General features: G+C 39.6%; 1 protein-coding gene across 5 annotated transcripts in view; it reads right to left on the bottom strand.

The window, feature by feature from the left end:
• Positions 1–24,860, bottom strand: part of MTCL1 (microtubule crosslinking factor 1) — a 130,816-nt gene that overhangs the window by 55,815 nt on the left and 50,141 nt on the right. For all 5 annotated transcript variants that reach the window (XM_018553542.1, XM_018553550.1, XM_018553557.1 and 2 more), the window contains exons 4-5: positions 3,617–3,676; positions 133–1,452 (exon numbers count right to left, since the gene is read on the bottom strand). In XM_018553542.1, coding sequence (XP_018409044.1) covers positions 133–1,452; positions 3,617–3,676 — 1,380 coding nt within the window. The remainder of the gene's footprint in view (positions 1–132; positions 1,453–3,616; positions 3,677–24,860) is intronic.

Below are 24,860 nucleotides of genomic sequence, written 5' to 3'. Positions count from 1 at the left end.
ATGTTTATAAACTGCAGAAATTGTAAATTTATGCAAATCTAGCAAAATAATTTAGCTGGGGAAAAAAAAGAGTGCTTGTTTGTTAATGGCAAAAAGAAGCAGAAACTACAGCAAATAAGCAACACTAATTACCTGAAAGTCAGTTATGAGTTCTTTTCCAAGATTTCCAATTGGAGAATCCCGAGAAGCAGAGGTCAGGTTGGACAAGAAACTAGATGATTCTGTGAGATGTGGCATTGGGGACAGGTCTTCTGCATGCTCTTTTAGACCTTCCCCTGTGTGCTCAACAATTTCTAGAAAGTTATGCAACTCTTTCCTGAATACTTTCATTTTGGTATTGATGCTGCTTAAAACTTCCGACCCAGAGGCGTCTCCTCTGTCTGGACAGCCCTTCAACACTTCCTCCATAGAACTGCTCGTCATCTGCAATTTGGCATCATAGATCAAGCTGTCTGTGTCTGTAATGAGACGCTCTACGGTCTTTCCTAGTCGTTCAGCCTCATGTTTCATGTTCATAAAACAGTGTGCATCTTCTCTCAGTTTAAGCAATTCTGCACAATATGTCTCACCAACCTCAGAGGGTTTTACACTCTCAAAACCTGAGGTCTTCTCATACGCATCTTCTGAGTCACTCTCTCCACCAATAGGACCTTCCCTTTTTGATTGAACATGACGTCCATCTTCACTGTCACTTTCTTTTTTCCCTGCATCACTTTCTGCATCACTATCACGTGGGCTTGCTGTTCGCATTCCCAAGTGTGACACAAGATCATAGCGTTGAACATTTGATAATAAAACTCGGTTTTCGTACTGAAGTTTCATTACCTTAGTGCTAAGCTCACTTATCTGAATACGGGCTGTCTTCAGCTCTTCCTGTACTGACCCATTGCATTTTGAAGAGTTGTCATCAATCCAGACAAGGTCCTGTACAGGACCAAACTTAAATCTATTCAGCTCAGTTGTAAGCTGTTTATTGTGATCCTCTATCTCGGAAATGGATCTCCTCAGCAGCTCTGCTTCCTCTTCCACAAACTGGAGGTGGCGTCGTAGCTCTGTGGCAGATTCCATGGAATCACCATATGGTGAGGTAGGAATGCTTGAAACATACTCCCTGCTTAGAAATTCTTTTTCATACTGACACCTGAGGTCTTCCATTTCTTCTTTAATGCCCCTGTTTTCCACTTCTAGCTCAACTATTTTCCTTCCAAGGATATTAGCTTCCTCTTCAACCAACTTAAGACGCAGTTTTAACTCAGCTTCTCTAGTGCTGGGTGGGCCCCCGGTCTCTCCTGTTGGTAGAGGACTTTCTACATCTCCATAAACTGATTTGTATTTCTCCAGGTCCTGCTCTAGATCATCCTTCTCTTTACCAAGTTTGGCCATTTTCTTCCGCATCAGCACTGCTTCCTCCTTTGCAAATTGAAGCTGGCATTTTAAATCGGCACTATCCTCCTGCATAGTAGGAAATTGCAATTAGAGGGTTTTTTTTAAATAACATTTTGAAAACAAGACACAAATTTGCACAAATGTTACAAATTCATGGAAAGAACTGCCGTAATAAAATACTGTTATTAATCGTTCTCCATGCAAACTGCTTTCTACTTTTTGTGTAATCAGTTCCCTTCAGCAACTTCTCACCTAAGGCTGGGTTCACACATAGGCGTATTGAATATGCGCGTTTGTCGCGCGTTTTTACCGCGATTCGCGGTAAAAAAAACTGCGCGACAAACGCCCGTTTCTGAGGGCTACTTGGCTGTATCCCAATGGAAACGCGAGACCAAAACGCCCCAAAGAAGTACATGTACTTCTTTGGGCGTAGGCCGTTTTGTATCACATTCGGACGGGCGGAAATACGGCAAGGTGTGAACCAGACCCATTGAATACAATGGGATTCGTCGAGCGTTGAACGCGCTACAAAACGTTCAGGTGTGAACCAGGCCTAAATAGACATTTTTGTTCTCAGTTGACCTGATGGGAGTCAGTAGGCATCATCATTTTTAGCCGTAGCACAGGTAGCTCACAGTAAAAAACAAACATACTGCATTTTTACTGCAGTCAGGAGATTCCCACGCTTTGGGTCATTATGGAATTGTACAAGGAAGTTTATACAAAGGTTGCCTGTTTGTGAATGTGTAGTCATTTAAATCTTCTATGAAAATAGATAGTTAGGATAGAGGTAAAGACAATTTATAATTATAGCTGTATTATAAATGTATTTAGCTTGTCATTATATTCTAAAAGTTCAGCTTTCAACATATGTTGAAAGCTGAAAAACATGTTTTTCTAACTACACAGCTACATTTAAAATTATCTTATGGTTGCTGATATTTCCTGAATGCAGATAACATTCAAATTTAACTTTACATCACTGGCCTGCAGTCCATGGACTATTTTCCCAATGGAAGAATGGACTATTACTGTACATTACTTACCTGGTTGATGTCTGGGAATACCTAAAGCATAACCTGGACAAAACGTAATTATCATCCCTCCTTCAATTTCCAACAAGACCTCTCTCATAATGCAAGTGTAATTCAACTTGATTGCAAGCCCCTGCTTAGTACTTTTTTTTACTAACAAGACTCACCTTTTCACTCTACCATTACCGCTCTGCAAGGTTTGTCAGGGACCAGAGCACCTCCAGGTGGTGCTGGAACCAGTTCCTGCAGTTACTGTGCTCACCTGCAGGTGTCTACAGGCAGCCAGGAGCTGTCGGGTGCCAGACCACCGTAAAGTGGCGCTCACCTGCGGGTGTCTCCCAGCTGTCGGCAATTGGTCTCCACCTGGTGCTGGCCTGGGAGGGTATTTAGCCCCTTCTCACAGTGAGGCTGGTGCCTCAGTATTGTCTCCATACCTGTATCCTGTTGCCTGTATCATGTTGCCTGTACCCTGTTGCCTTCTTGCACCCTGACTCCTTCCCCAGGTCTCCTGATCAGTGGCTCCCCAGGTTCACTAACCCCCTTATCGTCTGTGTGTGATTTTGCTGTTTTCATCTAGTTTGGCTATTTTACGGTACTTGTGGGTGTTGGTGGGGTTGCTTGCGTTTTTATGATTTTGGAGTGTCTAATAAACTATAAGTTCATAAGCATTGTCTGGTGTGGTCACATATTTGGTCCTCCTGTATAGATACCTGCACGCGGTGTGGGGACACCCGTGCACGGTATCCTGACAAGGTTTATCCATACTACCTGTACCTGTGCCTTACTGTAATCCATGGTTGTTTCCCTTCTCTTTGCTGCTCTTCCTTTTAAATCCTTCTCTCTTCTCATGCTGTGCAGAACTTCTGTTTTGCAGCAGACTGCCTTGTCTCTGGAATGGATACATGGTGTCTGTGTGCAGGTTCACAACCTGAGCCAGCACTACAGGAAGAGGCACTCAGCTGCAAAGGGAAGTTCTCACCCAGCATGAGAAGATATGAGGATTTAAAAGGAAGAGCAGCAAAGAGAAGGGAAACAACCATGGATTACAGTAAGGCACACATTACAGTATTGGTTTATGGAAAAAAATCTGAGGGTTTAATGTCACTTTAAGTTTACATATAAACATTGAAAATTTTTCATAAAATAAGTATTTTTTTCTCATATTACATAATATTCAAATCGCAGAATTTTAGTACCTGGCTAACGGTCTTCTTATCTTTGTGCATCTCTCTGCTTCCTCTTCGTTTTAGCGTACTCTGAAAAAGATGGATAGAAAAGAGATTTGTGTCAATCTGGGACAGTCTGATATATTTCAATATTTATCAAATGTACTTATGTTTTCTATGAATTTACTATTTTGGGTAGTATAATAATGTTAAAGTGGAAATTTAGCTAAAACATTTTTTTTTTTTTGAATAAAGTTGGAAGTAGTTATATGCCTTTTCTCTGTTGTGCAGTTTTTCTCTTTCAGTCCCTTTGGAAATACTGGATGAAACTCCCCTGCTAAGGGGAAAGTTGGATGGATTGTTCTGGCTGATTACTACTGTTTTCCTGGAGACACACCGGTGGCCACAGTATACCTAATAAAATACCCAAATGTCTGTAGAAGGTGGCCAAACCTCTGTAGGCAGTTTATGGGCATTGCTACTTGGTTGATTTTTTTAATCTGTTTTTTTGAGTTACTGTATGACCACAATCATTTTCTACTGCTCTCTTTAAAAGGGTACTGCTTGGTTGTTCCCAACCAAGAAAGATGAACCTTTCTGCTTTCTTGGTTTCAACATGTAATAATTAAATAAACTCTTCTTGGCCCTCTGATTTATACAATTAACAGTAGAACATTGCAAGGCTCTGTTCCTGTCTGCTATACTTGCATGATAAAGAGTGCAGTGGCCTAACGCATAATGTACACGTTTGAGGATCTGATTTTGAAAACATCATAATTCATAACATAACACAAAGGCATAACAAGGGTCTAAAAGATACATTTATGTATTTTGTTTCAATTTGGTGAAGTAAAAAGTCAAATGTCCATATGCACTACATGCTGCTGATAGATTTTTTTTTTACTTGTATCTTATACTGGTAGCACATCTCACACAACCAAATGACCTCAAATAAGTCAGCACAGTTTGGGTTTGAAAATTTCCTAAAATATTATGAATGAGAATAGTTAGTTTTCAAATTCAGCCCCACAGACAACTGAATTCTGTACAACCGTCTGATATTTATCCTACACAGCCAGAGTATAAAAATCAACTAACAGGTATCAAGGGCTACCTTTGTCCATCTGCCTACACCAGTCACTTTTTCACTCTGTTTTTTTGCCAGAGGCTTTTACTTTCTGTACAGCTTTTTTCACCTTGCCCAGCTGCTTTACTTTGCGCCCAATCACTTACATCCTTAACAGCCATTTACTTTTGCACTTTGCCAAGATGCAAATTCATTTTTAAAATGTAACTCCTGAGTTTATTGTCGCTTTAAGCCACCATGCTTTACATGTAACTAAAATATCACATTGGGTAACCTTGTGACAAAAACAGAAAAGTTTTATTTAATAATTTCATTAGCAAGGTAATAAGGGGGGTAAAGGAGGAATCAAAGAAAGCAGATATCAGCAGAGTAAACTTCAGCCTTTCCTTTATGAGAGGATAAATTATACAGAAAGTCTCAAGCCTTTTTAAAGTGCATACCAAGATAAGGTCAATATGGAGCGCAGACCATCCAGACATCCACCTAGCAAATATAACACATTCTTCACAGATCTGAAAAACACAGCAAGGCTAATGGGCATTTGCTGTAATTGTTGAATATGAAACAGCAGGGCTCTGTCTTTCGATAGGACCATGCTGTGTAAAACGCAGCTTTTCTGAAGGCTGTTACTTTTCTCCGCAGTGAAAACACCACAAGCTATGTGACCTGTTGTATGAGCTCAACATACTTGGAAAAAGTGTATTGAAAATGATATTTGGAAATAAGGAAAGATAGTTAAATGAGTATTGTAATCAACTAAAATCATGAAATGTATTTTAATGTAATTAGAGTAATTTATTTTAATTATCAGCCTCTTCTAATATCCAGTACAGAACGGGAGAGGTGGGGGCACCGCTAGGAGTCAATAAAGCACTGCTGAATGCACATGTACTGACAGTGAACATGCTAACAGGTGGAGAGAGCAGAGTGAACTGAGGGATAAGTCACCAGTGAGCTGCTACTCCTCCACTGTCCAATTACTAATGCATCAAAATGTCTGAAAGGAATACCTTTGTGTTGTGTGGAGCAACCCAGCAGATATGTGCTCTCATTTTCTAACCTGTAAAATGACAAAATGAGGACTGCTTGCTATAACCTCAGACACACTTAATAGATTACCAATGTATACAAACAATACATTATTTATTATAAACACTCAAATAAATAAAAACAATAAAATAGAAAACAATATATAAATAAAATCCTAAACATATCAGAAACTTTTATCTTCATTTTAAACTTATTGAACTAAAAATTCAGTATCAACTCTTGTGAATATGGATATTGTCTTGTATAATTTTCAATGTTTAGTATACCTTCCAGTGCAGTCTGCGTGTTTGCCTCACTTGAAGCCATGACATTTACAGGGTTTTTCACGAAAGGGTGAAGAGTTTGGAGAAGGCAGGCGAAGTGAACAATCTAGGACAACATAGCTGTACTGGGAAGTGAGCTGAATCGGAGAATGTTTCCAAATCAGGTACATTGTCCATGGGTGCCCATTAGGTAGATCGTGATCTACCAGTAGCTCTCAAAGCTGATGCTGGTAGATCTCGAAGGGTGTGAATAGTGGCCCCTTTATTCCATTTTGGTATATTTATTTCTCTGTGCGCACATGATTACCTATTAGCCTGAGTCTGCTGAGCCAAGCTCCCTGACACATTTCTGGTGGATTCTAGTCGTTGAAGTGCTATGTATTACATCAAAGAATATTAGTTTACACAGCCTGTTGCACTACACTGTTTGCAAAATAAAGCAAGTTGAGCCAGGGGAGAGCAAGGAGAGACAGACAGGAAAGAGAGACAGCCAGGAGAGAGAGGAGAGACAGCCAGGAGGATGAGCTAGTAGAGACAGCCAGGGGAGACAGCCAGGAGAGAGAGAGCAAGAGAGGTTTTTTTTCGTTGGTAGATCTCATGTAGCTCGTCATTTGAAAAGTAGATCAACACAAAAAATTGTGGACACCCATGTCCTAGATTGTTCACATTTCCTGCCTTCTCCAAACTCTTCACCCATTTGTGAATAAGGGTTTTAGAGCAGTGAAGCTGAATTTGGTGCAAGAAACAATTTGTGGACTGTTATTCTTCTCACTAATTTTCCTTCAAGACAGCTTAATCCATCACCTGCTTATATCATACCACGTGCATACTTTTAAAGGAAGGAATTGGGTAGGCAAGGTCCTATACTGCACGTTCTGTCTTTTCCAGAGCTTACAGTATATATGAAGGTTATGTAGCAAGGTAAGGGAAAAAGTGGAGGAGCAGCATAAATAGTAACTAGATACTCCCAGAAGAGGGGAGGGCTATGATGTGGTAGGAGGGAGGAGGGAACTGTGGTTGTGCTAGGGGATCAACTATTTCAGAAGTGGGTAAAATTCCCTAAGCACATTTAAATGCATAGAGCTCTTCAGCAGCTGATTTGGCATCACAAAAAGCTTTACGAACTATGAATTCCCACATATTGGACAAAATGGTATCCAATTTCAAGCCATTACAGTCCTGATACATGTTCTGCCTTAGTAAGCCCTAATAAAGGGGGTATTTGTAAGAGCCCTCAAAATACGTTGGACATTTCAATACCATACCCTCAACCCTATATTGAATAGAAATGTATCTGGACTATTAAACAGGGTGTGGCACTTCGATTCACAATCCTACAATTTGACACTAAAAACCAAGGAGACAATAGAGATCACCTGGAATGTAGAAGCTGCCTGTCTGGTAGTCAGATCACCTATAGTGACTCTTTCACATTCTAATTGGCTAGCCACAGCAATAGGACAAATCTTGCAGGTCCAGTATGTTTATTCCACTTTTTATAGCAAGTTTAAAGGAACATTGCAGGTGAATAAAACATGTTCATGGGAAAGGAAAAATCTTCCAAGTAAGCATTTAAAATCATTGATATTTTTGTGCTTTTGTCTGCAGTTTTTTAGGTTGGTGACAGGGTCCCTTTAAAATGCTGGTTAACAGTGTTTTTACTAATCTGTTTTTACAGGTGTCTGAGCTATATACAGAAATGTCGTTCTAATTATTTGCCAGCATTATTCCTCCCTGGTGATGTTTGAGACATGATTTTTTTTATTTGTCAGTCACACAGGTTGCTAATTACCTTTCTACAAAACATAAACCCCAAACCCTTAAGGCAGTTCTCACATCACCAAGAGCTCATGTGTAATAGCGTCTAGCACCATGCCCACTGTGGATCAGAACTCCCAAGAGACATGTGTAGAAGCATCTACAACATTTGTTCTGTATATAGTGAGTAAGAACGTCAATATCCATTGACATTATGTTGAGAGCTGGATTTACCATAAACACTGCATACCATGTATCATGTGTTTGAGGCCAGCAGTCGTAGTCTGGTTGTTGAGAATAAGACCGGTCTCACTGGCCAGCGACCTAAGAGCAGGTAGGGCCAGTGATGTAAGAGAAGGCGGGGCCCGTCGATAGCAGAGGAGGCGGGGCGCAGGGACGGAACAGGAGTCGGGACACGGCGACCACAGAGGCACTGACAGGTAAGATCTCAGACCCTGCGGAGCCCACTATAGAGAGTCTATGGCGGGCTCTGCAGGGTCACTCTCCGCTGGGGCTCTGCAAGTGGCATAACCACCAATCACGGGGCCCCATACAAAATTTTTCTATGGGGCCCTGTGATTTCTAGTTACGCCCCTGGTGGCAAGTCAAAGTTTTGGATTTACCCTCACTTTCATTTTCAGTGACTTTGGTGATCAGGACAATTAGAGGCATTGAATCTCCCTAACAAGGACACAGGTAGCAAAATGAAAAAAATCGAATGAAATCTTAGTATTTTAGTACAGGTAAATGCTAGCTACACAGACAAAATATATCTGAACCTTCCTTATCACCACCACCTATTTTGGCGCCATGGCTAGTCTTCCCTTGTTTGGGGCCTGTTGCTATCCTGCAGTTATGGACACTGCTGTAACCACTGTGACTCCTTTTCCTATGCCTCTGTTGATATATTTTCCAATGTCTAGCAATGCCTCCCAAACACAAATGACAATCTCCCACCTCCCTAGCCCCTCCCTGATCTTCTCTACCTAATCCTGCAGCTGCCTGCTCTAACCGAGCACCTGGAACCCAAGCTGCCCCTCATGTCCTGGCCAATAACAGCACGTCTTCATCCTTCTGCCAGTGAGCTGCTGCTTCATTACCTACAACAGCAATGTTTCACAACACATACCTGCAGCTGGAATGCCTTTGCACTGTGGCTGCCCACAGGTTGCTTCTGCCAGGCCTGGGCCTCCATGCTTAACCGATGGGACATGGGCCGGGTATGGAAGTACCACCTATATTCCCCTATTGGCAGCCCTGAGTAGCCATATGGTCCTACAGGCATTTTCCCACGAGTTACTGATCATTTGCTTGTGAAAGGCAGTGCAGCAAAAGCAAAACTGTACAAAATATTTTTCATGCCATCTGCTGAGCTGGCAGGTTTTACAGAAACTTGTTTTGGCAACCATGTCTATGAATGTCATTGTAAGAATGACACATTCAATTTAACAGATTATTACTACAAGTGCCTTCATTTTTCTTAGGCAAAGCAATTTTGAAAGGTGAACAACGTTTTCCTGTTCATGACAAGATTAATTATCAATTAAGAAGTCCCCCCTTGTTAAATGTATTAGCTTTCTTTTGAGATGAATGCTTGGAGCACAGAGATGTGAAAATCAATGAAAGCAGCAATGTGTATACACAAGTACTTCAAGACATTTAGTTTGAAGAGTGTGCTATTAACTAACTAGGACTAGAGTATCCTAAATAACAAATGTGAGAAATGGTGCCACAGATAAAAACACATACTACATTTGATGCCATTGTTGCTTATATGTATAGAAAGAAACAGAACAATAATACACCTTTTACAAACTCTGGAACCTTCTAATATTATGGAGATGTCAGCATGTTGCCTTATCCTCCTTATTACTGCTGACAGTTCCACAAAATGTCACTGTGCTACTGGTCTTCTACTTCTGTTATTATTGAGCTCAAAGTGGCCATATTGTAGGTCAAACTGATTTGCTCCCAGGACCATATTTACCACAAGTTACTTCGGGCCAATGCCTTCATCGGGATGATAAGAAGTGGAAGAATCATGGTACAATGTTTATTCTCCAGCAGTCTCTGAATATGTGTGAGTAAATAAGCTGGTGGTATATGTATGGAGCTGCAGAGAGTAGTCACAAGACTCTGCAGCCCAAGTGACATTCAGTCATCTTTTTTTCTGTGCTGGTGTACACTGCATGGGTAGCTTTCCATAACAAAACATGCTTTTTACTGCCTCTACCAGTGCAGCAGTGCAAAATAAACATTTTGGCCAGGTTGGTTATGTACTGATAAAGCATTTTGGCCAAATTTGGGTATATACTAATAGAAAAACTTTTATTCCAGGTATTTATTGAACGAAAGATGCAGATTTAGAAAGACAAATCAACTTTTGAACTTAAATGACATGTTAAGGAAGAACTCTGGGCAAGTTATATTCTTTTTTATTTATCATCATTTTTAATTTTATATTCCAACAGTACATTTAGACAAATAGGCAATTGCATTTTTACCACAAACATATACACACAAAAAAATTGACAGTGCCAGACCTGCCTTATAACAGGTGTAATTAGTATATCCTCTTATCGTATACCTGGTGTCAAAATAGAGAAAGGAGAAAAAAAAATAAAGATAAAAAAATATTACAAAAAATAAAAAAAGGGGATAGGAAATAAAAAAAGAAAAAAAAGGCCAAATTCTTATTGTGCCACTTAGCCCCTTCTAAGGTATCATATATTATTATTATTCTGTGATTTACTTTATATCGTGAACAATGTGAAATCACTATGAAGAAGAAATAAATAAATAAATAGAATAAAATTGAAAAAAAAAAGGAAGCCTCTAGGGGGGAAGGGGGAGAGGTAGGGTGGAAAGATAGAGGGAAAAAAGAAAAGTTATACTCACCCGAACCTCAGAGCCAGCATCCTCATATACCATTACCTGGAGCCTTTCTCCCCTACTACTACTACCACTAAGAATCCTTGAGTCATCACATTCTACACAGTGCATAGGATGTGAGGACACTGAGGGACATATCATCGCTGCAGTGGAGGAGGAGACAGGTTTCAGGGACTGGAGTAGGAGCCAGCTAGCTCCACGGTTCGGGTGAGTGTAATTTTTATTTTAGCACCTGGACAAAAACGAGCAAATAACGCCTAAAAAAAATTTGCCCGAAGTTCTGCTTTAAAGCTTTTATGACAGGTTAGTGGTTAGGTTTAGTTATGCTTTAATTTTTACATCTGTCAGAATTATATCATAAGAAGAGTATAGAATAATAGATTGATCACTTATAAATATATTTTTAATTGTCTATGGGTGCTTACTGTTACTAATTATTAGCATAGTTTTTGTACAGGAAAACATTAAGCAGTTAGAGGAGTGTTGTATCTGAATTACTCCTATCCAGACACACTATATAGTTACAAGAAAGCAAAAAGAAAGCAATGAAATAAACATTATCTGACTGAACAGAACTGTGAGTACTACATATCAAAACGATCATACAAACAACTATACACTATAAATATTCCCTGTTTACAAAAAATGAAAATGACTTCAAGAACACTGCTTCTTTTACTTGCATATTTTATTTTAATGTAGAGCTAGCAAATATGTTTTGGTCTAAAAATATAAAATTAGTACATATCAGAGCCAGTTGAGCTGAAGGCGTTTCCGGCTCTCAAGGGCTGGATAGAATCCAGGGGCCTGATCTATGCTCCATTAACCAAAATGACTCATGACGCTGCTGTCATATGTAGACTTTCTGTGGTTATCAGCACCTCACAGATAATATTGGCATCAGTAGTGGTCAGTGGTATTTTCACAATGCAAGCCTTAACTACTTTTCTGGAATGGTATCATCATGGTAAGATTAATGACAGCACTGTTCCATTGGGGCATGCGCAAATCTGCATTGGGTGTGCAATAACTGAGTATAACTATACAAGCTATACTATATAAGTCTGCACTAGGCAGCCAGTGGACATGCAGGGTATGGTAGGAACATTACTGACAAGCAGCTTGTATCATATACCTAAGGTAAATGATATACTGTATACTATGGCAATATATAAATGGCCCCTTACAACTTCACATGTCAAGGAACATTATCCAATGTACGATCACTTACAACTAACTGCCCAGAAAACACTGCAACAGTTGTAAAATCTTTAGGTCGATTTGGTTTATTTTGGACTTTATAATAAGTCATTGAATCTGCATTTTTAAGCTTCTGACTGGGCTTATAGATGAGCCTGCAAACTCTTTATTATGATTCTGTGCTAGCAATACCGGCAACTACATGAATTTCATGAGCTATATAGCCAAATGTACAGAATGAAAATGAGAGACATTCAAAATCTTTGCTGTATCTCCTAAGTTATTTTTAAATGCAAACTTTTTATATTGCATCGATGTTTAAATTAATCACTTAACACTAAATAAAACAGCTTTTTTTCTTTTAGTTTAGGCTACATTAAAGAAATAGTATCAGCAGACCTTTAACGTTATTGTTGAATCCCCCAGGGAACCAAGTGCATTAAGCACTTGGCCCTGTTCAGATATGTGGAGTAGTTTTTGAGCTAAAGTGGTGGACAGCGAACCCTGGGGAATTCATCAAGGATTTTCAAGGTCTGGTGATGCTTCTTATTTAAAGTCCAGTACAGCATCAATGTATACTAGACCTGACTTACATAATACTGAGTAATAAACCTACATGATCTCCTCACTTTGTCCCTAAAGTTACTAAAGGACAGGAGTCCCTAAAGTAACCATCTACAATACCAAGTGTGACCTACCAGCTTACCCCTTTCTTTTTGTATCATCAAATTGAGACGCTGAGTGTTTCTTTTTTTTATGAGGCTTAAAATTTTACACCCCATGGACACTTTGACATATGTGCATTTTATAAAAAGAGGGCTGTCCAGGTACATGTGATTTTTGACCTCTAGAAGCTTTTGCACTTTGATTAATGACCCATAACGCAACTTAACTGCAGATAAAAGAAACCAGTATCTAGAATGTGCAACAAAGTCTTTGTTCAATAATGCATTAAGTGGTTCACTGGATGAACCCTAGAGAGGTGGTGAATTGCTTGCGGCAGTATCATAAGATGTTACTTTATAAGAGAATTGAATTTCACAGAAATACAGAGTGCATGAAAAAGGAGAGTAAAACCAAGGGCATGACACTAATAGGGTGACAGAAAGCATCACAGATAAAGGTGGTACATGGTAAACAAAGACAGGTTTACGTTCAGAGAACTAGAAATTCAAATTCTGGTATAATGTATACATTTTACTTAAGCACAAAGAATTAACACATCGGGGCTTACAGCAAGATCAATAAAAGGATTATTAAAAGTCCAATTGTTAACAGCTATAACAGTTGCACTAATCGCCCGTCTCATCTCTGCTTTAAAGACATAAGAATCTCAGCTTCTCTATAAAACAGCAGGAGAAAATAACCTCCCATCAAGAACCAACAAAGAAATGTTCCAAAATGATTTATTGTGTATGAACTGACTAGAATTTTGTGGAAGCCTTAGCACTATTGGACTCAAGCAACAATGTATAACTCTGTGCAGCCAGCTTCTAATCTAGGGATCAGAACCTAGGAGCATGGCTAGGCCCTCAATTTCTCCTACAACTAGACCACAGCTTGGTTAAAAACACAAGCAGCGTTATCGTCAAATTTCTGTCTGGTAGTCTTAAATCTTTGTTGTCTTGAATGCTCCGGGTACCACTACTAACAGACACTTCTGGTTGAGTTGAATAGTGTTCCCCCTGCTGTTTGTTGTAGTGACACACGCAGCGTGGGACAAGGTAGCCGGAACATCTGGAGCTTTTTTTCAAAATGGAGAGGAAAGATTTAGCAGACAACTCTCTAGAAAGTTGACTATTATACTGCTTCTTTCATAGGGTGCTGCATGTTTGTTTTTAGATCTCGTTTAGATGGGCTTTGAGGGGGGTGGTACAAACAGGTGGTTTTTACTGCCCCGGCCATCCTCCTAAAAAGGTAAAATAGCGGATGCTAAGCCCTGTATACATGCCAGAGCAGATTTTAAACAGCATGTCAGGATGGTACCACTTACGAAATGCAACAATTGCAAAAATTAGAGCCACACCGCAACCGCGTACCCATGCACTTTTGCCATAGAAAAACCACATTGGAATACAAAAAAAAAGGTAAAGGAGCTGGCCGTATCACCTCCTAAACACCGGGCAGCTGCTCCTCTACCACCCTGTGGATCACTTTTCAGAGGAGCTGTAAAACCTGCCACCCATCTGAAAGTGGATTTACAGTACTGACAGGCTTTTTAAGTCCATTTTGGATAAAAGAAAGTTAGACATACTTACCTGCATGATGTATTATAATGTCTGTGCCCTTTATCACTAAACATCATCATTTCATTAGCAATTAAATTAGTGGCATTCATAAATACAGTTTAAATGGTACAGAAAATGCATGTATCTATTTAGGTTTGAAAAAGACATGGCTTGATCCCCTCTGAGTTTTTACCTGCTGCCATAGACCTTCGTCCCGTCAGGCTCTTCAACTAAGCTACTTTTGTTCCTGGCCTATGAGTTCTTTCCATATACTCCTATGGTCACTAGAGGACATGTGACACATTATTTCTGTGTCTGGGGCCCACTAGTGAATCCCCTGTAGGAATATATGAAGTAACTTAGACTGGTACCAACAGCATCTTGGCTAAAAAGCAAATCTTCATATGTTGCATGCTCGCCAAGGATAGGTGGAGATCTCTGCGCCAAGGACCTAGAGAGCAGTGAAGACCCAAGAAAATGAATATCAAGAAATATATTTTGGTACACCTGTTCTTTAACATATTGTAAGCACGGGATCAAGCTTACAATTATTGCTAAGCAGGCCTTCTCCCTGCTCCGAAAGCTACAGACACCTTACCCATTTACAAGTTCTTAGGAAAGTGAAATAAAGGACATATGGATGCTGTGGGCACTGTTTAAATATTTTATGCAGCAATTTTTGGCATATTTATTTTCGAAGTTTACATAAAACATAAAGCTGAACTCTAAGCAGTTATAAAAAAACAAAATGTAATGCCTCTCTGTATTTCTTGTATTTTTTAATACATTATTTGTAATTTTTAAATGCAAACAGTTTAAGTATATTAATCGGAGCTGGTATCAGCCTCTTGCTAACCCTGTATAGCAGAGCTTGGACTAGGAGATGCAGAAACAGCACAGGAAGCTGTACCGCAGTGCTTACATACTAACAATGGACTAGCCAATAGTGGAAGAAAGCAGAGCGACAGAAAGATGAGCTCATCAATCTGCTGCTTCTTCCTTACTGTCTAGTCATAGGCTGGGAAGGGACAAGAACTGTTACTTAACTGCAGAGTAAATCAGGTCTCCTGTCCTGCCAGACAGGGTTGTGCTGTGTGGCAGAGCTGTATAAATGTCATGACTTAATGGAGAGAAATGTAACCCCTTGGCAGGTAATACAGCTCTCAAGTATAAATTTCAGCAAATTTAAGTGCACTTCTGCAACTGATGGTGGATGAAGAAAAAAACAATGAAACTATACCCGATGGTTGATAATGCTTCTTACGTTGACCTTCATTAATAACCTGAAGCTTCTACTTACATTCATTGACCATCCCACATGTAATGATCACAGTATCTCAAATCACTTGCCATCTATCAACTTGCTAAAAATAGAGTTTTTCATACAATGCCCTTGTAATGTTCATTCAAGGATACCTGCCTTTGGGATCATTGATCAATATTTCACAAATGTACACAGAGCCAATACAACTAGACGAGCAGTTCTGCCCTAGATTTCACTGAATGAATGATTCTGCTTACATATACAGTTAAAGTTTGAATACACTAAATGGATCTGACGACTTTCCTGGAAGGATTTGCAGACATGGAGAGGAACATGGAAATGGATACACAGTCCATGAATTAAAGATTCCCCCGGTGTATAGAAAAGTGCTGTATCTGCAGAGCTTCTAAGCTAAGAGTGCCTTGCTATGCTATTAATGGAAGAGATGCCTAATGGCTGCCAGTGTCATGTGCTGGAAGCATTTACAAGCATCTCAGGATTCAACTAGCCCTGGCAAGATCATAAACTACCAGCAGATAAAATGCATACATGGAAAATGGACCCCCATCTCTATGTTTCAAGATTTGTATCCATACCGGAATATAAACTGCACATAGAGGGAAGATTCCTGCACATAATAACGGCACAGTGCATATATCACCTGCAGACCTAAAATTGTTCAATTAAATTTCTGCAATCATTAAACTTTACCCCCAGCCAAAACCTTTTTTCTTGATTGGGATACTGTCAGGTTCTTATCCTATTCTATCAGAAGCTAAAAAATAAATAAATTCATGCATATATGGGCAACCTGGCATCTTTAAAGTAGTATTAAACTCTCAAAAGTTTTTCAATCATAAATCCAGATCAGGCAAATATACATTGTCCAGCAAAGCATGTCTTTAAATCTTTGCCCAAGCACAGTCATAAAACAGATGGCTCCAGCTCTATCAGCTTAACTTCCTGTGCAGTACAAGATCAAAAGTAACAGAGCAGTCTCCAGCAGCTTTCCATCTACTAGCCTGGAGAAGAGAAGAGTAAGGAGGGAAAGCAGGGAACAAGAGAGTGGATTGCCCTGGTATGACTGTCTGTTTGTGGAGATACACACAGCTTACTAGCACACACACAAGGGTGGCTCCACAGGACCCTGCAAGGGAAGGGAGCCATCCTAAAACAGGATATCAGGGTCAGGACTCAGGGGACTCAGGGGGAATCTATAATTTTAAACATCAAGGAGAAACCTCCACTGTAAGCAATTTAATCAGCATTTAATTTAGTCCCGTGATGGACTACAATCTCAATACAAATTAGTAAACTAAGCATGAGATTTTAGTCCATCACGGGAGCGAGCTTGGTGCGGTGGCTACTTTACAACACACACAGGGACCATGGGGAAGTAGCCACCCTCCAGAAGGAAGGACAGTGTCAGCACAAATTCTGAAATGATTTGAGGAGCTACAGTTAGTGATACACAAATAAGATACATTTTTGTTAATAGTTAAGGTATCTGATTGCAGTTTTAAGATTTAACTCCTGAGTTTTGTGTCACTTTAATATTTAAAAAAATGTCCAAACCCCAGAATCCAGCAGAAATGATTCCTTCTAACAATCTGAAATGGGTTTCGATTTTCAGATTTAATGGTTAGGCCTGCCAAAACTGTGATATTGTTTTTCTTAATCATAGAATCCAGCTTATATCTTTCAGAGTCTGCTTGAGAGATGTCCCTCCTCCTGCTGCATTCCACATACTAAAAATTAAAATTCATGGGTGTGAGACCTCCTTCAATTGTGGGCAGATCTGGGAACTCAATTGCAGGCACCTTGCCACTGAAGAACCCCCAAAAAATAAAGATGGTTGTGTACACAAGCACTAGGCTGTGTTTTCGTATGTTATAGATCCCTGGAAAGTACATTATAAGGAATGGAGATCACTCTATGGGCTCATGCAAAAGGGGATAATAAAAAAACTGCCATCTGTGCTGATCCTTTCGTCCAGAAGCTGGTAGAAAAATCCAGCATAAAAAAAATGTGCGCTTTGATGTGTAATTACATTTATGTGCATTTAAGCACAACCATTTATTCTAGACATAAGAATGAATTTACATGCATATGGTGTGTTCAATATGCCAGTAAGCACTACTCCAAAGATTTGGGGCAGCTCCTGAATGTTGTTCTAAAATTCGGATCTAAACAGCATAATGTGCAAGAATACATTGGCTGAAATAAAACTGCATTCAAATGTATAAAAAAAAATGAAAAATGTCTACATAAGCAGCGTTTTTCTGCCTGCGTGCATAGTTAAGGCCTAAGTTAACCATACACAAAGGTGTTTTCCAGGTTCCACTTTAAGCGAAAATTACAGCTTTATTCTATCTCCACATGCACATGTCCAAGCAAGCCCATCCGCCTGTCTATCAGCTTTCATTAACAGTTATTTCCCACTATTGTGTCCTAGTTTTGAGTGGGCAAACAATCAAATTGCCATGGAAATTTATTTAGACACTACAGAGCCAGTCAAAAGGCATTTTTGATTGATTCCCATGCCAATGATGATTATCTGGTCACTTTAATCTTGGAAGTGATTGCAATCAAGTGTGCCATATGGCTGTGTTTGGAAGCTGATGAAAAGGAGAAAAGCTGGCAGCCAAATTGCCAAGTGCATTGCCAACATTGGGCATAGATCACTGTTATAGTGTTTTACGACTTTCTTTAGTATTGTACCGGAAAACAACAACATTGTTAAATTCCAACCCCTCGTTTACAAAGACTTGATGTGCACCAAGAATAGCGAGAATTAAACAAATGCAAACAATGCATTGTTTCATAACAAACAACATCTGGAAACAAACAGTAAGAAATAAGATGAACATATGTCTCATCCGAATGGACCAACCACGCCGCCATGTATGGTAATATCATTTACGGCATGTCGCTGCTATCGCGCAAAGAGGCTGCGTGCAGGTATTTGTATGTACTGAAATGTATTGTGACTCTTTGATTATTTATAATTATATTGTAGACATAACAGCGGGTCATGAATGCAACAGCACAATTACAACACTGCCTGAAATAAACAAAGTGCTCCTTGGCTGTACGCAGGATTGAAGACAATCATCTGCACAGTTCTGTCCGCACAGCTTTTTTTTCTTTTAGTAAGAAAGAACAACTTTAAACTGTTTCCATTTAAGGAGAACAGAAAGAGGCAGAATAGACTTCAGAGTTTTTCTTCTTCTCTCACACAGCCTGACTCAGCTTTGATGGTCTGAAGAGTTCTATTCACAATCTCCCAAAACTATTTCCCTATATCCCATGCATACATACAGGGCCAATTTAGACAGGAACCAATAAACCTACCAGCATGTCTTTGGGGTGTGGGAGGAAACCGGAGTACCCGTAGGAAACCCACGCATGCACAGGGAGAACATGCAAACTCCTTGCAGATAGTGACCTGGCTGATATAGTGACCTGGCTGAGATAGTGACCTGCAATCAAGTGTGCCATATGGCTGTGTACAGAGCCTGTCACAGCTTCACCGTCAGGCTTTGTCACGGCTCCACGCCCCTCGCTCCGTCACGGCTCCATGCCCTCTGCTGCGTCCCTAGCTCTCAGCGCTTCGTCCCCAGCTCTGTCCACGCTCTCTGCGCTCCACGCCCCCGCTCGCAGCGCCGCTCCAAGTTTTAGTTACATTTTTAATTAATATTTTTTACTTTTTTCTTTTTAACTATTTAAAAAAAAAAACAACTGTATTGCTATCACACAGGGAATAATAATCCCCTGTGTGATAGCATTTGGAGGTGACAGATACTCTTTATTGACCTTGTCACCTCCAACACAGCACTGTTGCTAGAACTCCTGTGACAGGAACGAGCAGCGGCCGAGGGAGGTGACAGAGCCTGTCACAGCTTCACCGTCAGGCTTTGTCACGGCTCCACGCCCCTCGCTCTAGAAACTGAGGCTGGGTACACACAGAACACATTGGTCTTATTTGGTAAAAGTAAATCAAGTTGGTATATCGAGTGCCATGAATTCATGAATTGGGGGGCATGTTAGGAATATAAGAATATATGCAGAAATCTTACTCTAACAGGGTGATTCACAAAAGGGTGAAGAGTTTGGAGAAGGCAGGAGAAGTGAACAATCTAGGACAAAGTCGCTGCTTTGGAAAAAATCTCCAATTTAGCTCACTTTCCAGTTCAGCTGTGTTGTCCTAGCTTGTTCACTTCTCCTGCCTTCTCCAAACTCCTCACCCTTCTTCCAATAACCCTGTAGAAGTTAGATATTGGTGATTTACTATTTTCAATCCCTAGTTTTATCCATCATACAGTCAGGGATGAGTATTATTAAGGCATAAGTAAATCGCAAATACAGTTCATACAGGCAGTGGTAGGTGTTGGACAGACGTGGCAGTTGTGACAGACAGGTGAGCAACCACCACCATAGCCAACAGCACCTTCCCTGTAGCCTGCTAAAGGTGTGACAGTATATCATTGAACCTCAGATGATCAGCCACAAAAGTATGCATTTTAACTCCTCAGTGACCACTGTACAGAGTATATTTTCAATTAAATGTCTTAACTACCCTCACCACAACTTAAAAACTAAAAATAGTGCTGGCATAAAGACAATGTCTGAACCAGTTACATACAAAAGAATGAAACACATTAGGAGAGCCCCAGAAAGATCCAATAATCACAATCGTATAACAGGTACATTTGCTTTTTGCCCCAGGATGTTCTGTCTTCATAGACCTGGTCCTTCCTGACCTACTGTTAACTAACAGCCTACAATCTAGCAGGCTATATAGGACAACAGTCCTTCTGCTCAGTGCTAGTACCAGACAACATAATTTGTCTATGTTTGGCAGGCTCAACATAGGCCTGCCATTATGCAGAAGACTAAGTGGCCTTAAGAAGTATGTCAAGAAGTTCTAAAGGGGAACGCGCTTTTGTTTGTTTTTAGACTTTTGTAAAAAGTTTCTCTCCATATCAGCATGCAGAGACAGCATGTACTTTTTACTCTTATTTTTAATTAAACATAAAAGTCAACATTTCAGTTTACTTTAATAACCTTGTCCAGCTACTGTACAAGCATATTAACATTCTGTATTATTTAGGATATAAAACATAATCAATTAGCTCGTTTCTCATGCTACTTATGGTTGCAATTAACTACCCAGAAGAAAAAACTGACATTACAATTTTATTGGAGCTCATTTATATTATAGCAAAGCAGTAGAAAAATTGCTTGTGGCAATGGTGCAGAGCATATTTTTTTAATATGCTCTCATATATTTACAAAGGCAGCTCACTAGGGCTGATTTTAAAAAATGGGGGAAACAAAATGGAAACAGCATCGAATCATATTCCGGCTGTGAGAAAAAAAAATTCCCGCAGGTTTTTAATTTCAGCCACTGTGTTTCCAAGAAGAGCAAATCTTAATTCTGATTTCACAGATGGCTTCATCAAACTATTGCCTATTAAATCATGTGATGTCCACCTGATTTCCTCTCTGAATTAAAAATAATTTCTAGGTTTGATAATACCCATTTTAGTTATCACTCAGGACAATCAGGCTTAATTGCAGCATAAAGATTTTGGTTTTACCCTGATCTGAGATTTGAGTTTTCTACCTACGCCTTTTAAGGTTAATTTTGGATAGAGTGAGCAAGGATTAGTACCTTTGTCAGCTTCTTACTGCTTCTTCTATTCCCATTGGGGAGATTTCCCCTCCACTGCCTCTCTCAAAGAATATGACAGGAAGTGAATGGAAATTCCCTCAAAGTAAATTAAACTTTTAACAGTGGTCACTGTTACAAGGAAAAGCAGTTACGGGGAATATCAACATAGCCTGACAAGTGCAACAATGTCAACATAGCCTGACAAGGGCAACAATCTTGGCCACTCTATCTGAAACTAGAAAAAAAAAAGGTACTGGCTTAAGTTCATTTTAAGTTTCCAGTTCGGTTTTCTAACTATTATTTCTAATCGTATATAAAGGAATGTATTATTGTTTTTATTGAAGCAAGTGGCCCACAACAATAGATTGCAGAGTTTTGCATAGTTAGAGAGGTTTCCAGTTTCCACTTTGGATGGGGATACAAGGATAGTGTATCTGCACATTGGCCTACAAGCTGGGAAGAAAAATGACAGCCCTTCCCTGAATAAAGTAAAGGACAGCTCAGTACAAAGTAATAATTGTATCACCAAGCTTGTTCACTAAATGGGGGAAAGAGAATTAGCAGTATCACTGATAAGCAGGTTGTAAAAACAGGGGTCTTTTCTTGCCCTGCCCAATGTTGTAAAACATACCACAACACGAGCCACTGCCTTTTTATGTAAAGAAAGCTGTCAACAAACCCTATACCCTTACTCCTTCCTAACAGCAGGTGAATCCACACACACAGCATGGAGCCATTCCAAATATTGGTGCACAATTATTAAGTAAAGGTTTTTTTAACAACCTATATAATAAATGTTTACTCTGGATTTACAAACTGATATATTAAACTTGGCGATGGACGATGTAACACTGAATTTGGTAATACTGATACAGCCTAAGTTGAGAAGTTGAAATTGTCGCTCTGGCATCACCTTCCTTGCCAAATTTGAAAAAAATCAACACTACTCCAATTATTGTAAAAGGTTGGTTTTATTTATACCGTATAATGCTAAAATGCTGATTCCATTAATCGGCGATCCACCAGTGAAAACTGGCAATTCCTAAGAGAAGAATTTCTCAAGCTTGAAAGATCGATCTGGCAATCCAATTAATGCAATAAAGAATTCTTTAAAAAAAATCACCCTGCCATGTCAGCAAGCTCATTAGTAACATCGCTATGTGCGAATAAACTTTAACAGTATCTACACAGTATATCCTTCCCAAGTTAATGCAGGATGAGCTTCCTCTATACGACTATTGATTGAGTTAATTAAAGATTACCCCTGATTTTTTAATGATTGTTGCTAACAACTAGAACACAACTGAACATTACACCGTAAAATAAAAACGAAAAACAAGCTATGAATAAATAATAGCACCATGCTAATTACTTCTACAGTAATGCACAGCTCCCGAGTTACACTTAAAAGCTAAGACCACTATTGTGAATTTTCTCTTAGGCGTGTATAAACGGTATCCTACCCATGTCTGCTTTTTCTGCACACATTAATAGAGTTCATAAGGTAATTAGCACTCTGTGTGCCTTCAATGTTTTCACTCTTTCAAATTCCAAATACATTTTTCCAATGCAGGTTTGGATAGGTTTGGTTACTTTCAGGCAACAAAAACAGGTAAAAGAGTTGAAAAATAAAGTTCTATTTTCATATACATTTATGAATGGGGCCTGGGATGTCCTATCCAGACTTGAAGTTGGCCATACACTGATCGAAATTTGTTCAGTGGGTGGCCCTGTTGGCAGCCTTCTACCTCACATCCTTCCATCAAAAAATTGAAGGAGTGGGGCTGAAAATTGTTGGCGAACAGCACTTGCATCCAATCAGCTTAAGTCACTGTTGGGGTATTCTGACAGCGGCACACTGCCACTGTCACAATGCAATCCTGGATGGAGGAATCTGTTATATAAATATGGATGGAGGAATCTGTTATATAAATATTTAGGAAATGACATGACACTTTTGTGACTGAAGATAACTAAAATATATTCAAATATTTTTCAGTATTCTATATAAAGAAAACAAATATAAAAAATGTTGGGAAAAAAAAACAGTTTTTCTTAGGTTATGTTATGAAACATTTATTATTACCCATTTTTGGTAAATTATAAAGAAATGAGGTTGTGCCAGGTAAATAGATACCAAACATGTCAATCCTTAAAATTATGTGTGCCCGCGTAATCGCAAAAAAACTACCATACCCAAAATTGCCCATATACGAAGCTTTAAAAGTGTTTACTGCTCATTAGTTTGGTGTGAACAGTGATTTATGACACTAAAATTATTGCTCACACTCCAACATTCGCGTTGATACGCAATCATCATTTTCGCACGTAGGGGCACCCAACTTTTGTGTATATTTGTATGTTGGTGTATGGTGGAATTAAAAAAAAGTAATGAGTGAGCTGTCCAGTCTTTTAATTACAATCGGCCAGATGCCAAGTGGTTAAGGGTAATTCTTCCAATGGGACATTTGTTCCAGTGACAATTGTATAAGATAGGAATTCCTTCGGTTCGGAGAGATTTCCTCTCACATCTTGCTGTGTCTACAGGACAGGAAGTGACAGGAAATATCCCAATGGGACACAGATCACAGAAGGCAAAAAACTGACAGAGGTTTTAACCAGTTCTTACTCCATCTGAAATCTTTTGGTTGTAGATTTACTTTAAAAAGCCCTAATAATGTTATCTGACAAACAGGGTGGGATCTACATGAATGCTGACTTTCAGCACAGGATAAACCTAGTGTTGAACTGACAGAGGCTCACCTGGTACATGACAGGTTATTCTTTTATTGTGATTTCATATTTGATAAGTCGATGTGTTTACGATTTATTGCAGGGTTGTGCAAAACTGAAGAGTTAGCTTTGTAGACTTATCTGTATATTCTAACCCTGGCCTATGTATAGTGTCAAACAAATAATTGAATATGTATAGAAGGTAAAGGTTTTACAATGCATTTCTTATGTGTATGCTTTTTACCGCCTCTCTGCACTTACTTCACTAGACAACATTCTTTTTAGTGATGTTTCATGGGTCCAATCTGATTCATTGCCATGGTCATCATTCCCTGCACAGAGTAAAGGGCTCAGGCAACGTCATGACTGGATACTGTGTGAGTCTTTTAGCCTGGTGTCATAAATAATCCAGGTGACACTGGTAGCTTTCTTGCACCACAACAACTTCTCAGTCTGACCTTGAGCTCGGATTACCTTGTAAAGCAGCTGACCCCCTCCCTGTGAGCCATTGTAACAAGATCCCTGCACACCAGCTCTGCCTTTCCAGGTCACAATGTACAGTCCAGTGGGGTTGCTACTATTAGTACTAATGAATGGGGGAGAGAGCTCAGAGAGAGAGAGAGAGAGAGAGTGTTAATTTACGCAGACTGCTTGCAGAGCACAGAGGTGGCCATTTCAAAAGGAGCCATGAGGAGATGAAGAGGACAAAAAAAAGTAAGGTTCTGTGCTTATATACAGCAACTGCATGTGCATGCTTCATGTACACTTGGTGTACAATGCTGGCATATATTTCTTATAAAATACCTTGCAAAGGTGGAAATGGGATTTAAATATCATGAGAGCTTTATTTCCATCTTACATAATCAAACAGGTATAGATCTAAAGATATGTATCTCTCAGTAATACAGAAGACATTTAGTTGATAGTAAACTTTAACCCCTTCGTGATTGATGACGTACAGTGTACGTCGCCAGCATCGGGGCTGTTTAAACAGACTCCCGGCGACTTTTGCCGCCGGGAGTCTGGTTAACATTGTAGAGCCGACTGTCGGCTTTACAACAGAAGCGATCCTGGCGACTTACCTGTCGCCAGATCGCTTCTGCGTCCCGAAGAAGGGGCCGC

This window comes from Nanorana parkeri, unplaced genomic scaffold, assembly GCF_000935625.1.
Source record: "Nanorana parkeri isolate BGI_ZX_2015 unplaced genomic scaffold, ASM93562v1 scaffold7, whole genome shotgun sequence".
Taxonomy (NCBI): Eukaryota; Metazoa; Chordata; class Amphibia; order Anura; family Dicroglossidae; genus Nanorana; species Nanorana parkeri.
Note: the sequence above shows the minus strand (reverse complement) of the source record. Positions and strands in the feature narration are given on the sequence as shown.